Consider the following 18,576-nt stretch of genomic DNA (forward strand, 5'->3'; position numbering starts at 1 on the left):
CAAAGGGGAGGAGATTCCTTGGATTCTTCTTTTTATGTTGCATGTTGGATATGTGACCATAACATTTTAATCTGAAAAACCAAATAAATATTATTTTTTTTAAAAGAATGCTTCAAAATGTGCTGGCATTTGGGCCCCTCCTGCCCAGCGGGGGTCCTGATTCCACCCCCCCCCCCAGTCCTGCCGTGAGTTCCAGGGGCGGGATCCCCGTGACGCGTGGGCGTACAAACCCACGCGATCCCTGCCACGGATTTCAAAGCCCCAGCGGACCCCTGAGGGAGCAGACTGGGCCATTTTCCCCTCAGCGACCACTACGCGCGTGCTCAAGATACGCCTTCCCCGCGCTTGCTCTGTGCCTGCGAGGCGGCGGGGGCACGACGACGAGAAAGGGATATTTATTTATTTTCCTGAGGGAAAGAATGTAAAAAAATAAAAAAATAAAAAGAGGAGGGCGGCTACACACAAAACACACGCACAGGCCGCTCCGCCCTTTCTCCCGCCCTTCGCCCCGCCTCATGGCCGCCTCGCTCGCTTCCTCGCTGGGCCAGTCACGGGCTGAGGTGGCAGCTCGCTCCTGGCTCCTTCCCTCGCTCGAGGCCCCGGTGGGCGTGAGGCGACGACGGTGGCAAGCGGCGCTCCTTCGCCTCAGCGAGCGAAGAAGAGGAGGAGGAGGAGGATGAGAGGCGGCTGCAGCAGCAGCGGCAGCGAGGCGCCTCGGCAGCGAGTCGCGCACTGAGCCGCCTCTCGACACACGCCGGCCGGCCGACCGCCTGACCGCCATCCCGAGCGGGGCTTTTACCTCAGGGCGCTTCTTCCCGCGCCCGCCAGCAGAGGCCGCCGAAGAGGGCTGGCGGCGCCGGCTGCCCCATGTCCCGCAAGGCCAATGTGGAATATACCCTGAAGAGCCTCAGCAACCTGATGGGGGAGAAGCGCCGACGGCAGCAGCAGCAGCCGGCGCCCGCCGCCGCCGCCGAGGGCTCGGCTAGCCTGGGCGAGAGGAGCCTGCTGGCCGCCGCCGAGTCGTGCTCCAGCCTCCACAGCCAAGCGTCCGGCGGCGGCGGCGGCTGCTCGGACTTGGAGCGGGCGGCCCGGCGGCAGTTCCAGCGGGACGAGACGCCCAGCTTCGTGTACGTGGCGTCGGTCTTCTCAGCGCTGGGCGGCTTCCTCTTCGGCTACGACACGGGCGTGGTGTCCGGGGCGCTGCTGCTGCTCAAGAAGGAGCTGCACCTGGACGCCTTCTGGCAGGAGCTGCTGGTCTCCAGCACCGTGGGCGCCGCCGCCCTCTCGGCGCTGCTGGGCGGCGTCCTCAACGGCTGGTGCGGCCGGAGAGCCTGCATCCTGCTGGCCAGCGGCATCTTCACGGCCGGGGCAGCCGTGCTGGCGGCCGCGCAGGACAAGGAGACGCTGCTGGCCGGGCGCGTCGTGGTGGGGCTGGGCATAGGTAAGCCACCCTCCCCTCGGCTCCCCCTGGGAAAACTTGGGGCATTGCTGTCATCTTTTTTTTTTTTTGCATCCTCCACGCACCCCTTTCCCTCCAGTGTTGTTGTTTAGTCGTGTCCGACTCTTCCTGACCCCATGGACTATTAACATGTATATTATTTTGGGGGGCATCTTGTTCGCAGGATTGTTAAATGGTGGCTTTTAAGGTGCTGCCTTAAATATGTATTGAATTCCACAGCATCCTAGCATGTTGTGAAATAGGGTAGGATTGGAGGACTTACTCAGACTAAGAGAACTTGTTGTTGTTTAGTTGTGTCCGACTCTTCGTGACCCCATGGACCAGAGCACGTCAGGCACTTCTGTCTTCCACTGCCTCCCACAGTTTGGTCAAACTCATGCTGGTAGCTTCGAGGACACTGTCCAACCATCTCGTCCTCTGTCGTCCCCTTCTCCTTGTGCCCTCCATCTTTCCCAACATCAGGGTCTTTCCCAGGGAGTCTTCTCCAAAGTATTGGAGTCTCAGCTTCAGGATCTGTCCTTCCAGTGAGCATTCAGGGCTGATTTCCTTAAGAATGGATAAGTTTGATCTTCTTGCAGTCCATGGGACTCTCAAGAGTCTCCTCCAGCACCATTATTCAAAAGCATAAATTCTTCAGCGATCAGCCTTCTTTATGGTCCAGCTCTCACTTCCATACGTACATCACTAGTGGGAAAACTCAGCGGTCCTTAACTCATTCACATGTTGTTGTTGTTTAGTCGTGTCCGACTCTTGGTGACCCCATGGACCAGACCACGCCAGGCCCTCCTGTCTTCCACTGCCTCCCACAGTTTGGTCAAACTCATGCTGGTAGCTTTGAGAACACTGTCCAACCATCTCCTTCTCTGTTGTCCCCTTCTCCTTGTTCCCCTCCATCTTTCCCAACATCAGGGTCTTTTCCAGGGAGTCTTCTCTTCTCATGAGGTGGCCAAAGTATTGGAGCCTCAGCTTCAGGATCTGTCCTTCCAGTGAGCACTCAGGGCTGGTTTCCTTTAGAATGGATAGGTTTGATCTTCTTGCAGTCCATGGGACTCTCAAGAGTCTCCTCCAGCACCATAATTCAAAAGCATCAATTCTTCGGCGATCAGCCTTCTTTATGGTCCAGCTCTCACTTCCATACATCACTATGTTCTGCACTGCACATAGCACACTTGGCCCCCCTTGTTTCAGCTCCACTTTGGGGCATTGCAACAGACCTGCGTGCCTGCTTGTTTCAGTGGATGTGGACTGAGACTGTTTCGTGCAGGAATCTTGCAGCTTGCCTCTTTTTCAGCCCCCCCCCCCAAAGCTAGTTTCTTTGCACATATGTAGAGTTCCCCCGGCTATTGTAACCAATACTTTTCTTAGAGAAAAAGGTGCCTGTGGCAGTGCTCGCCAAAAAGTGGTTACAGTAAGTGTCACACTTTTAACCAGGGCTTTTCTTCTTCTTTGGCAATCACCCGTAGCCAAGTAAGATTGTCTTCCATACACATGGTTTTACAATGAGGCCAATTCTGGATCCACATGTCCTTTCACAGTGGGGACATAAAAAAGGTGCCAGAGCTTGCCATAAAGTGGTTACAGTAAGTGCCACACTTTTAACCAGTGTTTTAGAGAAAAAAGGTGCCAGTGTTCACCATAAAGTGGCTACAGTAAGTGTCACAATTTTAATCAGGGCTTTTCTTCTAGAAAAATGTGCCTGTACTGCACACCCTTGAGTATCCCTAGAAAAAAAAGCACTGGTTGTAACATACAGCAAACTTTTCTTGAGAGTAGTATTGGTGGGGCTAGAGGAGGGAACTCGTCTTCCTCAAAAGGCCCCCAAGTGTGTGGCGTGTGCAGTGCAGAACAGGTAACTTTATCAAACTGCTCGGGGTTTGCACCCTTGTAACCTCAGCGTTCAGGGATGCGGGTGGCGCTGTGGGTAAAGCCTCAGCACCTAGGACTTGCCGATCGAAAGGTCGGCGGTTCGAATCCCCGCGGCGGGGTGCGCTCCCGTCGTTCGGTCCCAGTGACTGCCAACCTAGCAGTTCGAAAGCACCCCCGGGTGCAAGTAGATAAATAGGGACCGCTTACTAGCGGGAAGGTAAACGGCGTTTCCGTGTGCTGTGCTGGCTCGCCCGATGCAGCTTGTCACGCTGGCCACGTGACCCGGAAGTGTCTTCGGACAGCGCTGGCCCCCGGCCTCTTAAGCAAGATGGGCGCGCAACCCCAGAGTCGGACACGACTGGCCCGTACGGGCAGGGGTACCTTTACCTTTAACCTCAGCGTTTTTCCATTTAGAGCAAAGAGATGGCTCTCCCCAACCCCAACCCCCTTTCATCTGTCTACTGCTTAGCTTGGATAACTTTAGAAATTAAGACTTCAGCTCTTAATGTCTACTGCCAAGTGAAGAGCCTGACTCTAATGTAAGAAGGAAGTTATTCAAGATGTTAGTCATTATTATTTATCATCATTGTAATTGTCTTTTTAAAAGAAAAGCCCTGTATTTATCTGTTCTCAAAGGGAACGGTTTGTGCTGTTAAGTTGCCCTCTCTCATTGTCCTTTTGCAAGTCAGAAATTCATTTTAAAGATGATCATTGTTGTCACTGCCAGTGGTGTTTTCTTTAGCATAGAATATTTAATGTAGCCTAGCTGGCAAAATACAATTATATTGTAGCGGTACTTTATATTTTTGAAAGATGTTCAGGAGGGCTAACTTTGGCTCAAAAGATCCTGAGTTAAAATTCAGATGGTGCAGCTAATGGTATTGTGGGGGGAAACGGCACATCTCTGAAAAGGCACCATTTATCTGTACAGTTGGGAAAGCAATCCCACAGTTAATGTGTAGCATTACTTAAGTAAGTTTAAGTACAGTAATGGCAAACAGATAGTCTTTACCTGTTTCATTTTTTTCTCCTAGCATATTGAAGGGTCCTTGCTGTTTCTTATGATGCCATCGTTCAGTAATACACAGTATCTGAAAGTTGAGCTTTCCCAGAACTTGCTTTATGAATTGACCTTGGAAGATAAACTTACTAAAGTCTTTTAACAGTTGATAACACATAAATTGCAACCATACAAACTTGCCTTAGAGTAAGTCTCATTGAATAATGTGGGACATCTGCATAGATGTGTGTAGGATTTTGCATTTAGTGGCATACATTTTTTGTAGAAGGAATATTTTTTGTAGAACTTTTATTCAGTCCTCCTGGCAAGGAGTTTAGGGAAGCCTATATGATCTTCCCCATATGATCTTTTCCCCATAACTCTCTAACCCAGGCATCAGCCCTGTACAGCTTACTATTTGTGTAGAAAAATGCTGAGGAAGAAAGCCTAGTGATAAGTGGTGGTCAGATGATCAAATTACTAACAATGGAACACGTACACCTTTTCTACCTCATTTTTGAACAGTTCATTTGGAATTTCGTTTAAGTAGAACACACTTAACAGACATATATAAGTATGTCTAGGTGTCTACCTTCAGTACTCTCAATCTTGGACAAAGGCATGATGGCAAGAATTTCCTGAAAATGCATTAGCCAGAGATTCACAACTTGGTATTCTTCACAGTACATATTATCTGGAGTACTGTGTCCAGTTCTGGGCACCACAATTCAAGAAGGACACTGACAAACTGGAACGTGTCCAGAGGAGGGCAACCAAAATGGTGAAAGGCCTGGAAACGATGCCTTATGAGGAACGGCTAAGGGAGCTGGGCATGTTTAGCCTGGAGAAGAGGAGGTTAAGGGGTGATATGATAGCCATGTTCAAATATATAAAAGGATGTCACATAGAGGAGGGAGAAAGGTTGTTTTCTGCTGCTCCAGAGAAGCGGACACAGAGCAATGGATGCAAACTACAAGAAAGAAGATTCCACCTAAACATTAGGAAGAACTTCCTGACAGTAAGAGCTGTTTGACAGTGGAATTTGCTGCCAAGGAGTGTGGTGGAGTCTCCTGCTTTGGAGGTCTTTAAGCAGAGGCTTGACAACCATATGTCAGGAGTGCTCTGGTGGTGTTTCCTGCTTGGCAGGGGGTTGGACTCGATGGCCCTTGTGGTCTCTTCCAACTCTATGATTCTATGATTCTATCTTCTTATTGGCCTCTCTATCGTTGAAACCTCTTTTCTCTATCTTAAAAGTTTGTGGTTTTGTTGTGTGCTTTTGTTATTCTGCCCATGTTTACCTTTTCTTCTCTTGGTATATCTTCTTTTTTTCTGGCTGTTTGCAGTGTGAAAACTTTGTCACTGATTCAGCCCATGCCTTCAGTTACATCTTTTCCTAGAGATCATTCAGCACTATGCTGTTCTCTTTGTCATACATATTCTGATTTCAGTCTTACTTCCATTTGTCTCCTCTAATGTGTTCTGTTAGAATTGGATCCTGTGGGCAGAGTCTGTTTCCATTATTTTAACCCTTTGACAATATAAATAAGACCTAACCCTTGTTATCAACAAGTACTACAAATACATGAGATCACACTTGTTTCTTTTGCCATTGGTTTTTCATTACATAATTGTGTACTACACTCCTTTTTTTAATAACTTGCTCAGTTGTGATGCATACTTCAAGCTTGTTTCTTGTTGGGAGACAGAACCAGCTAGTTGAGAACCATTGTTTCATTGCTTTTCACAGTTTGCATCTGTGAAGCTGTCCTGTTGCAAGCTTTTGTTATCAGAAGCATGGGATGTGCTTTTCAAACAGAGCAACAACTTTTTGAAAACAGATAGAGGGAGCCTCTGCTCTCAGCCATTCATTGAACAATTACAGGAGTTTGTAGAATACTCCTTCTAAGAAGTTAGTGTAATTGTATTGGCATAAGGCTGATGAATCGTGAGTAATAATTCATAATTATTCATGCTGCTCAGCTGTGTTTATTTCTGGGAATTCATAATTTAGTGTGTTTACACTTGAAGTACATATATTTGACTCTTCGTTTGTTGTACAAAGCTTTTGGGTACTGTAATTATTGGGACTGAAGTTGCAGTTAGACTGGATCTAACCCTCTGCAAAAAAGGTAATTTGGCAATTAGTCTTAAAAGTAAAAATGAACATTATTGTTTTTCTCTTTTTATGTGCACCTACTTTTAAATTGATATAATTTGCATAGACTAACTAATCTGTATGTCAGTCTGTGTTCTGCACGTCTTGTAAAGGAAAATTAATCAACATGTTATCTCTTTTAAAAGGTTTGAGTTATCAGGTTTTGGTCCAAACACTTATGCTTTAGTGGGAGTGAAACCCTGGCTTGCTGCCCTTCTTCATTTGATTGATTCAAAACCAGATTTGCCCATTGAATCATGAATAGCATGGATTTAAACAGTAGTCCATTTAATTCAGTAGTCCTAGGTCACCAAATGGAACCACCTCAGTGTGAATAATGGATTTCAGCCTTAGGTGCCCAGCAAATGTATCTGATGTGAATTACTTGGTTGTAAAATGGACTAGAAAAATAGTGAAATACAGTGGTGCCTCGCAAGACGAAATTAATTCGTTCCGCAAGTTTTTTCTTTTTGCGGGTTTTTCGTCTTGTGAAGCACGGTTTCCCATAGGAATGCATTGAAAATCAATTAATGCGTTCCTAGGGAAACCGCTTGCCAGGCTGGCGGTGCGGAGAAGGGCTTTTCTCCGCACCGCAAGCCTTCAGCACAGGTACGGGAACAGAGGGGAAGGGGCGCAGCGCTTTCCCTCTGTTCCCGGGGCTTGCGTGGGAGGAGGGTTTTTCCTCCCCACCGCCAACATTCAGAACAGCATTCTGAATGTTGGCGGTGGGAAGGAAAACCCTCCTCCCACCCCAAGTCTTCAGGAAAGCCATCCGATGCCGGGCGGCGGGAGAAGGCTTTCCCCCTCCCCCTCCCGGCATCGGAGCTTCGTCCCGATGCCGCGCGGCGGGGGGAGACGTTCCCCCTCCGCCGCCGGGCATCGGGGCTTCGTCCCGATGCCGCGCGGCGGGGGGAGAAGTTCCCCCTCCGCCGCCCGGCATCGGGGCTTCCTCCCGATGCCGCGCGGCGGGGGGAGAAGTTCCCCCTCTGCCGCCCGGCACCGGGGCTTCGTCCCGATGCCGCGCGGCGGGGGGAGACGTTCCCCCTCCGCCGCCCGGCACCGGGGCTTCGTCCCGATGCCGCGCGGCGGCGGGAGGCTTTCCCCCTCCGCCGCCCGGCACCGGGGCTTCCTCCCGATGCCGCGCGGCGGGGGGAGAAGTTCCCCCTCCGCCGCCCGGCACCGGGGCTTCGTCCCGATGCCCCGCGGCGGCGGGAGGCTTTCCCCCTCCGCCGCCCGGCACCGGGGCTTCGTCCCGATGCCGCGCGGCGGCGGGAGGCTTTCCCCCTCCGCCGCCCGGCACCGGGGCTTCGTCCCGATGCCGCGCGGCGGGGGGAGACGTTCCCCCTCCGCCGCCCGGCACCGGGGCTTCGTCCCGATGCCGCGCGGCGGGGGGAGACGTTCCCCCTCCGCCGCCCGGCACCGGGGCTTCGTCCCGATGCCGCGCGGCGGGGGGAGACGTTCCCCCTCCGCCGCCCGGCACCGGGGCTTCGTCCCGATGCCGCGCGGCGGCGGGAGGCTTTCCCCCTCCGCCGCCCGGCACCGGGGCTTGGTCCCGATGCCGCGCGGCGGCGGGAGGCTTTCCCCCTCCGCCGCCCGGCACCGGGGCTTGGTCCCGATGCCGCGCGGCGGAGGGTGGCTTTCCCCCTCCGCCGCCCGGCACCGGGGCTTCGTCCCGATGCCGCGCGGCGGGGGGAGACGTTCCCCCTCCGCCGCCCGGCATCTGGGCTTCGTCCCGATGCCGCGCGGCGGGGGGAGACGTTCCCCCTCCGCCGCCCGGCATCTGGGCTTCGTCCCGATGCCGCGCGGCGGGGGGAGACGTTGCCCCTCCGCCGCCCGGCATCTGGGCTTCGTCCCGATGCCGCGCGGCGGGAGGAGACGTTCCCCCTCCGCCGCCGGGCATCGGAGCTTCGTTCCGAAGCCGGCGGCGGGAGGAGGTCCGAGGACAGTGGGGAAGACGCGCTGCGCTTCCCCGCTGTCCCTGAGATTTCCCTATGGGCTGTCGTCTTGCGAAGCAAGCCCATAGGGAAATTCGTTTTGCGAAGCGCCTCCAAAACAGAAAACCCTTTCGTCTAGCGGGTTTTCCGTCTTGCGAGGCGTTCGTCTTGCGGGGTACCACTGTAGTTTAATGATGGTGTCTGTGTGTTTATAGGTGTAGCCTTCAGCAGGCTTTGGTTTTTTTCTGGTGGTAAGATAAGAACTTAAAAAACTTGCTTTATTCTGCAGGGTGTCTTAAAAGTGCCTGTTGCAGTATAAAAGCAAGCAGGAGTGGACCTAGTTTGTAGCAGGATGCTTGGAAGTCACTTGGAAGTCAACTGGGTTCTTTGTAGAGAAAGATAATTACTTCAATTCTTAGGTGGAATGCAACATCTCTGAAAGGCTTAATCAGTTATTTTCAGCTTCTGATAAGCTGAACACAACATCTAATGGAAAAAACATAATCATACCAACCAAATGAAAATAACCCAAGACTTCAAGTATTAAAGTATTCCTGTGACTGTAATTTGTTTTGAACTGTTTTTAATACAGAATTTAAAATTGATGTAACCCGTCCTGGGACATTATTGTAAAGAGTGGGTAATTAAAAATAGTAGTAGTAGCAGCAGCAAGATTTAAAGGAGACACGAGAACCTGTAGACCTTTAGAGGTTTTTAGACTAAGTTACCATTGGCCATGCAGGTTGGGACTGATGGGACTTGGGAATCCAACAATATCTAGAGTGCTTCTAGTACCATATCCCTAAATTTAAAGGCCTCTTTTCTGTTCTTGAAAAAAATCACAATTAACTTTTTCATTGTCAAATCGACCATCAGAGGGAGCTAAGGGGCTTAAGTAACTTCTTGAGGGCTGTAAAAAAACCAATAAACATAGCTGAACAGTAAGTGTATGTTCAAATTAGACATAATAGGTTGGAACACTAAAGAGCAATAAGGAAAACTGACTCATCTTTTCTGTGTTCTTGAGTTTTGAGGCACTAGTAGAAGTTTTCATTTTGTGTGTATTGTGACTTAATGTTTTGGACAAGGCTATTGTCTTTACTGATTTTATATTTTATCTTTCAACATTGTTTCTTGTTTTGATATATTAAAAACTGAGTTAAATACTATTAAATAGAGGTACCTTATTAAATTATCACCACTGCTGTCAGTATGAACATGGTTGGTGATACTGAATTGATGCCAAATAACTGCTATTTAGTTGATTAGTATAAAGTCCTGGACATTATAATTCATGTTGTCATGTTGATTGTTGTTCAGTAGAGCAGCTTTGCAATTAAGTCCACAAAACTTAATAGCCAGCACACCTGTGTCAGTGCTTTTGTGGAATTCTGATGGAAAGGGGAGAAACAAAGAATCCAGCTGCCTTTGCTGATAAGAGGTTTATTGCCTTGTTGTATGGTAATAGTTCTTACTTACCACTGGTATATACACCAGCATTAGAAATTTGCCAGGTATATTTTGCACCTGGCTATCAGCCACCTGTGACCAAGTGAAGATGCCTGGGTGCCATCCTGGCTCCTGACGTCTCCACCATCTGGAGTTACATGCCTGGGGATCCTTGGATCTTGACTATTTTCACACACTAGCAACACATATCTGTTATATTTTATCTGCACAATCAGAATGAATTTCAGGAACAAAAAAGTCATATTGAAAAATACGACTTTTGAACCGCCTGGCCCCAAAATGGCAGCTAGGCATTCCATTTGCATTCCATTCCATTTGTTTAAACGTTTGTTTGTGACTGTAAACCTGGTTTAAGGAGCCATTTGGCACTTAGCTTATATATTGAGGAGTTTCTAACATGAATACCAGTATGTGGCTATCAGCTAGCCACATACCTTGTGATTTAGTAATGTAGCTGTATAACAACATCCAGCTCATGCTTTCCCCACCAACAACAGATTTGTGCTTAATAGCTTTAAATGAAAAACTTGTAGTGAGTTTGCTTCTAATTTTGCATTGAAAATACTGTATGCGATGCAGGTACAAACTACTGTTTAATGTTTTTGTTTAAGGGACAGTGCATGTTGTATCCATTTTCTATAACCCCCACACCGACAAGTGAGGAGAAATGCTAGAAGTTTGCCCTTGGGTGAGTTGTATGCATAAAAAATAATAATAAAACACTTCCAGCTGTCCTTCTATATAGGCTTGTTTCTTAATTCCAATTTCAGTTAGCTTTCGCCAGAGCTTGCTTGTGTAGATGTTGCTGAAGTTTTTGCAGGCAATTAACATACTTTGAACACTGGGAAGTATAGCAGCCTGAAAGCTTCTAATATGTCAGCTTTTTAAAAATCACTGAAAACTCTAATGCCCCGAACGACCATTTTTGAAGTGAAATATTTATCCTTTTAGGGACGCGGGTGGCGCTGTGGGTTAAACTACAGAGCCTAGGACTTGCTGATCAGAAGGTTGGCGGTTCGAATCCCCGCGATGGGGTGAGCTCCCGTTGTTTGGTCCCAGCTCCTGCCAACCTAGCAGTTTGAAAGCACGTCTGGCAGGAAGGTAAACGGCGTTTCCGTGCGCTGCTCTGGTTTGCCAGAAGCGGCTTAGTCATGCTGGCCACATGACCCAGAAGCTGTACGCTGGCTCCCTCGTCCAATAAAGCGAGGTGAGCGCCGCAACCCCAGAGTCGGTCACGACTGGACCTAATGGTCAGGGGTCCTTTACCTTTATTTATCCTGTAGTAAAACAGAACCTTGAAATTTACTGCTGAATGCTTTAAAAAATGCTTTACATTTAAAGCACATTTCTCTTCACATGACACTATCTCACATGACACTATCTCATTTTTCTATTCAGAACATCACTGATTTTTAACTCTTTGTTTGGCAGATATTTATGAATAATTTTTAAGACCTAAGTTAAGACTTGAGCATATTTTTTATCCTGTTTCTTTTCAAATTAGGTTGTTTTGAAACATGCTGTATTTGTTTTTGTTTTTTAAATCTGATTTTAAAAATCCATTCCATCCACTCAGTGTGGCTAGGAGCGATTACAGTACGAGAGGTCAAACTTAAAGTGCAGCAGCTACCAAATTAATGGGGGCTATGTACTGACAGCCAGTGTCTGCAGTAAATAATGGGAGCGATGCTTATTACTAATGCATGAACAGATTTCTGTTGTTACTTGACAGTCAACCTATGTTGACTGTTGTTCTTCAGTACATCTTCTGTACAGGGACTGCTTTGTAAGACAGACAAATGAGGTGTGGGTTTTCTGTTCCTCTTTGGAAGCTGCATAATGAGCATTCCAGTATTTGAACTGCTTCTGGTTCATTAGGGAAATCAGAAGATGCACATGAATTTAAATTAAGATGTGTAAGTTATTCAAATTACTTGACTGCTGTATAACATGTTGCCCTTAGAAGGCGGGAGATATTTTCAAGGTGAAAAACTTGAGCAGAATAATTGGAAATCTACAGAAATTGAGGTCCCTATTTCTGTCTGTGGGATTGATATTTGGAGTGTTTAAGCATGTCATCCATGTTGTAATGAAAATCCAGAGACTGGTTGCAAGAAGGCTGCTACTGATGTAGTAGTAGAACAGCGAAGATACCCAAATTTTTCTGTTTGTAGCATGCTGGAGTTGCAGAACTCTGGACTTGAGATACTCATGTTTTGCAAGTAGAAGCACAGTAGATAGATAGGCTAGATTTCCTTTACTGTCCAGCTTAGATGCTTTCTACAGTATATACAATAGAACAACTTTTATTGAAAATATTTGTCTTTTTGTGTATGTGCTTGAGAAAACCTGGGATTCTCAGATAAGTAGTGGATAAGTAGAAGGGGAAGATGCAGAGTTGAGGCAGTGAGGGTTGTAGTGACTTCTCTGTCCACTTCTACTAGTCCTTTACATTTGTTTTATGATTCTGTTTGTATTTGGGGAAACCTAAGACTTGAGATTTAACGGAAGGGCATAGGTTTCAATGCTAAAACAGTTTCAGATTCTTAATGACTGCAGTAATGTCAGCTTCCAGGGAAGTCAACTTGGAAAGTGCAATTAATTACCAAATACATTTTGGTAATATGCATTGTTTCTTTGGCTGGAAAACAGCAAGCAGATGTTTGACGTGATTCATTGCACTTTGAGTATTGCTTCATGTCGGCGTATTAAATCCCTGAAATTATACACATAATCTACTTTGAGATCTGATTACAGTTCCCAGTTTTTACTGACATAGTACAAGAACCCTTTCACTGGGATGTGTTTTGTTGTTCCATGGTTTCTCATTCTGTTGCATGGTGATGTGAAAAAGATAATGAAGCATTCTGTCAAGCAATAAGCTTTTTGGAAACTGAGTGTGAAGTGACATGTGTCATCGAGAAGCTGTATTATAGGGTTGTTTTAGTTATCCTTGAAATGGTTGGTTACCCAGACAACCAGCAGCACTTTTTCTATTCCCCTGGGCGGACTGTTGCCCAAATAGATGTAGAGCTGGTGCAGACGTAATGCTGCTGATCTCTTCACCATGGCTAAAAGATCAGGAGCAATTCATGGTCTTCCTTCATTTGCGAGTGTTAATTAGGGTGTAGTGAAGGCAACCAGCATTCATTTCCTACTGATCTGATGGTGATTTTAGAGACTTGTTCCTTGCACATTCCTTATTCACATAACTAATAAATCCAGTAGAACAGTAAAATATTACGTGCACCCCTGCAGCAGAGTAGAAGCCGCTTTTTAAAAAAAAGATGTTAGGTAGCAAGAAGCCACACAGTTGGAAATGCGTTTTATTATTATTGCTACCTGCAAAACTGTTCATACAATCTATTAAGCATTGTAAAAGATTGGTAAAACATGCCTCAAGCAGGCTGGTGTGGCGCAGCCACAAGCCCGGGTATTGGTACAATAGGGTGCTCCTCAGGACGGCATTGGTTTTTCAGCATTTCGGTGTCTGCTTATAGACAATGTGTTTTCGCTGCGTAATTGCTTTGAGTTTATTTACCTCTCCTGCCCCAATATGAAAAATATTTAAGTATTAACTGAGAATGTTAACCATCCATGTCATAGGATAGGACACTTGATGCAGGTACTTTTACATGTTGTAGGGGCATAAGCTTTTCTTCAGAAGCTGTGACTAGTTTATATATAGATCAGACTTCATGTATTAAGATTTTGTCTTTTTTCTTTATTTGCCCTCGGTGTTCATTGCTTTTATGCTCTCTTTAGTTATTGGCTTGAGGAGCAGTCATTAGACCAAGGAAGATAAAGTTAATCACTTCATTCTCCCCAATGGAAAGTGACTGAACACTGGACAAAAATTGACTTGAGTGGGTCTCTGAATTGGAGGTTACCAGGTTCAGTTAATTAAACAGGAAGGATACCACTCCTGTGTCTGATTGTAGTTGGACTTGAACCTGTGGAATAGGGACCTTTTTAAAAGGACTTTTTAAGGTCTGTAAAGCTGGTGTCTAAGTGAACATGCAAACTACCTTCTTAAAGTCCCTCATATTAATAAAGCTTGATAAATAGCTGTCAGTGGATAAAGCCTTTTGTTACTGTGACAAACCTCAAACATACCAGGAAAGAGGGAAGGAGACATCGGGATTTGCTCTGGCAAGACTCTCAGCTCCCCATGATAGAGTCTGTCACTCGGCTATGCTACTAACAGTTGTCATGATGGAAGGATCCTGATGACACCAGTATGTCCATATTATTGTGATTTTTTAAAAGTAGTTAAATGTTACTTTACTGGAAGGACAGATTGTGACGCTGAGGCTCCAATACTTTGGCCACCTCATGAGAAGAGAAGACTCCCTGGAAAAGACCCTGATGTTGGGAAAGATTGAGGGCACGAGGAGAAGGGGACGACAGAGGACGAGATGGTTGGACAGTGTTCTCAAAGCTACCAGCATGAGTTTGACCAAACTGCGGGAGGCAGTGGAAGACAGGAGTGCCTGGCGTGCTCTGGTCCATGGGGTCACGAAGAGTCGGACACGACTAAACAACAACAACAACAAATGTTACTTGTAAATTGCCTTTGAAGGACTTATATCCAGGAAGACAGGATATAAATTATTGTAATAAATACGCTTCTAGAAATGCTATCCTTGTTCATTTTTGCTTGGATAGTGCTATTCCTGAACAGTTGGTTTAGTAGGTACATGATAAAAATATACCTCCTTCAAAATGTTAACTTTCTAGTGAGTTTAAGGCACCATTTTTATCCAACTTTTCCCTCTCCCAGTCACTTTCCATTCAATAACAATGATTCATACTCAAGCCTAGGGTGTAGTTCATGAGCACAACATTGAAAGAAAATTATTAATGAAAGTGTCTTTTGGTCTGCAGAGGAGCAAAAAAGGAGCTGAAGGCACTTGAAGTTTAATATTGGATAAATTCTCTTGCATCTTCAGTGTTGGATTTCCTCTAAATTGGCTAAGTGCATAGTGTTAAAATCTAGTTTTATATGTAGAAGGAGTCCTTTTGAATTAGCTGTGGAGATTGCATTTTAGGAAATTTCCATGTTAAAATGCAAAGCCTGAGAGTGGTTCATATATTAAAGTACAGGAGTTGTCTTCCTCTGCTGTTCATGGTGCTGTACTTGCTCTGCTATTCATGCTATTACCTCTGCACTCTCCCCAATTTTACAAAATCAATTCATCATGAATGAGCCACTGTGGCATCCTGGCAAATAAATACCTTTGGTCTCCTAACCACTTTATAACTATGCTGCAAAATTGATATTGAAACACCATAAGAAAGACAGGCTACAAGAAGGTAGATTGGAAATTAAGTCAAGCACCCTTAAAACCTGTGGATGAATAGGAGAGATTTCAGCACATGCTTAATCCTTCCGTTGAAATAGACATAAAAAGTGCCAAACCCTAGTAGGGCACAATTCAGCCAATCACTTATTACTCTGCCACTTGGGTTATTTTTCAGTAATCCCTCATATTACATGCATTTGTATGGGTGGGGTATAAATAAATAAATAAATATATTATTATTATTATTATTATTATTATTATTATTATTATTATTATTATTATTATTTGTATTGCACGAATTCAACCAAATGTGGTAGAAGGCAGGATGGTTAAAATTCCAAAAATCAAATCCCAAGCATAACAGAGAACTTAAAAGCTTTTTTCATTCTGGATCCACTTGTGGTTACCTGGAGCAAAAAGAGCTTTTAAGCTCTCCACTTTGCTTGCTGGGCAATGTCTGCTCAGCGCACCACCTCTGCAAGGCTCAGGGATGCTTTTGCAGGACAATCTCTAGCCTTCCAAAACTGGCACATCAAGTGCCCCCCCCCAACAAGTCTGAGAGCTTGAAAGCTTTTTTAAAATGTGGGTAAACTAAACATGCATCAGCAGTGGTGACAACATGCTTGAGGTCCTAGACAATTTTGTCTGCCTGAGCTCCACCATAACCAGCAACCTTTCCATTGATGCACAAGTGTATTGGCAAGGCATTGGCAAAGTGGTGACAACATGCTTGAGGTCCTAGACAATTTTGTCTGCCTGAGCTCCACCATAACCAGCAACCTTTCCATTGATGCACAAGTGTATTGGCAAGGCTGCTACAGCAATAGCTCGCCTCTCCAAAAGGGTATGGGAGAATGTGATGCTAATGACCAATACCAAGATGAAGGACTACCAGGCTTGCATGTTGAGCACACTGCTTTATGGGAAAGAGTCGTGGTCAACTTACATCCACCAGGACCAATGCCTCAGTGCCTTTCATATGTGCTGCATTAGGAAAATTTTGAGCATTGCATAGCAGGACCAAACAATGATCTGTTCTCCGAAGCACGCATTCCTAGCATCTTTGTACTCTGATCTCAGTGACGTCTACGCCAGCTTGGTCATGTCCACGGAATGGAAGATTTATTTATTGAATTTATATGGCAGGATCACCAAGGACATGCTCTATGGGGAGCTGGCTTCAGGCACTAGGCCTGTTGGCAGACCAACTCTGTGTTACAAAGATGTCTGCGATCTTGACATGAAGGCTGGCAACATTAAACCCGCCATATGGGAGACAGACAATTACAATGCCTGAAGGCAGGTTGTCTATCCACAGCAGTGACCAGAGGAGGTATGACTGCTGGGAGGAGTGCAGGGAGAAGAAACACCATTGTGCATCCATAGCAGCAAAACCAGATTGCTTCATCTGACCCTGCTGCAACAATACATGTCTCTTCCATGTCTCTTCCATGTATGGCTCTACAGCCATAGCAGGTGCTGTAACTCGCCAACAGTTTGGTTTTACCCCTGAAGGTGCACTCTTCCATTGTCTCCCAAGACAGATAGATGCCAGCAACAAGGCCAACAAGAGACTGAATATAACCTAAGAATACATTTTTAATCTTTGAATCATGCTGCTGAATTTTATTTGCTTGGAAACAGCAGCCAGATTTCTGTTGGGTGCAATCCTTATGGATTTGCAATTCTTATGGATTTGGCATTCAATACTAGTGAACAAAGCGGGACTGAGTTCAGAGTATATGGCCATAAGATGGCTGTAACAAGTGTTTTCAAGAAGCAGCAGATGGTAGTAACTGTACAAAATAGTGCTGGCTAAAATAGAATGTGATGGAAAGTAAATATCCTTGTTGAAGTACAGAACCATCCATATGGGCTTAATGGATGATCTTGCCAAGTTACACTTCCTAAATTTCTGCACCGTGATGAGTAGCTAGTCGTAGGTTCATTTGGAACCTCATAATAATAAATACAATATGCAGCCTACTGTATTTATAATGCCCACACCTAAAGTAGCTTTTATCTGTCTGACAGATGGTCATGATTCAGTTTTATGAGATAAATGTAGACCAACATATTTATATTCAGGTTATTTTTTTCAGAAAATACATACTATAAAAACGGAGTTCAAATTGGTTTTAAAAGCTCTTCAAATTATTCTCCCATTGATGTTTGGAATATTTGGATTTGTATGATAATGTCAAGAGCTCGCAAGGCTCCAAGCAAGTGAAAATATGATGGCACCCACCTTAACTGTCATGTTGTGAAATCCTAAAGTATTGCAGATGTAAGCATTGATTTCCCACTTCCACTATACCATGTTGGCTCAATTTGCCACGAAAAAAAGATACATATAAAGGAAATTTTCCAAATGTAATAGTCTAGAGTCTACTGTTGCTAATATTTTTATTTAAGACTTGCAACCCTTATTTTCCTAAAAGTAATCCAAGGGAGCTAGCATCTAAAACAGTGTGACATGGGGAAAATACAAAAATTTAAGCAGCATACATCAGTGAGATAAAACAGAACAGATAAAAGCGGCAGAAGGAAACAAAACAAATGATTGATACCAGTATCATAAAACCATCTCAGCCAGCCAAAATGTCAAAAGGGAGAGGATGAAAGGTAATGGGCACCTGGCTTGGAAAGCTATTGCCCCCAAAGTAAACACTTAGAAGGATTAAATCACTTGTTCCTTATGGTGATATTCAATTATATTTTATTCAGAGTAGACCCATTGAAACGAAGGAACATTACTAAGTTAGGTCCATTAATTTCAATGGGTCTACTCTGACTAAAATTTAGTTACTACCACCAGGACCTCCATACACACTGTCCAGGCTAGCACCATAGAGAGGTCACTTCGGTGTTGCTATTGCAGTGGTTTGACTTCACCCTCAGAGGTGGTATATTGTCTTTTGAGCCAGAGGATACCAACAATATGATAGGGAAGCAGGCAGGTCACACTCAACTTCTAACAACTGGTGAGAACAGTTCTTAATGCCAGTTGTTTTAATGGTGGCTTTTTTTGTGTGCAGAAAATACTACAGTATATTGTGGAACACACACACACACACACAAACAAACAAACAAACATACACACACACACACACACACACACACACACACACACACATCCTGCCACCTCTGTGTTTCTACTGCGTCTATTAACACTCCTTCCAGATCCTGCAATTGAACAGTAAAAACTCTTATCTCAAACTGTCATGCAGGTGATGGAAAAATCAGAAGTGTTAATAGACCTTTCTGCCCAGCAGCTAGCAAAAAGCCTGAGGATTTATTCATCCCATGTGACTTGGAACTGAGAGATTGCTAACCAGGAGGGGAAAGAGATGAGGCAGCACATACTGAAATTAAATATTTGTTTA

The 18,576-nt window shown here is 45.4% G+C and overlaps 1 protein-coding gene across 2 annotated transcripts in view; it reads left to right on the top strand.

Annotated features, from left to right (window-relative positions):
- Nucleotides 1–357: 357 nt before the first annotated feature.
- Nucleotides 358–18,576, top strand: part of SLC2A13 (solute carrier family 2 member 13) — a 105,878-nt gene continuing 87,659 nt past the window's right edge. For both annotated transcript variants that reach the window (XM_083463530.1, XM_083463531.1), the window contains exon 1: nucleotides 358–1,441. In XM_083463530.1, the coding sequence (XP_083319656.1) occupies nucleotides 868–1,441 (574 nt within the window). In that variant the 5' untranslated portion in view covers nucleotides 358–867. The remainder of the gene's footprint in view (nucleotides 1,442–18,576) is intronic.

The sequence above is a fragment of the Podarcis liolepis genome (assembly GCF_965112155.1).
Source record: "Podarcis liolepis genome assembly, chromosome: 10".
Taxonomy (NCBI): domain Eukaryota; kingdom Metazoa; phylum Chordata; class Lepidosauria; order Squamata; family Lacertidae; genus Podarcis; species Podarcis liolepis.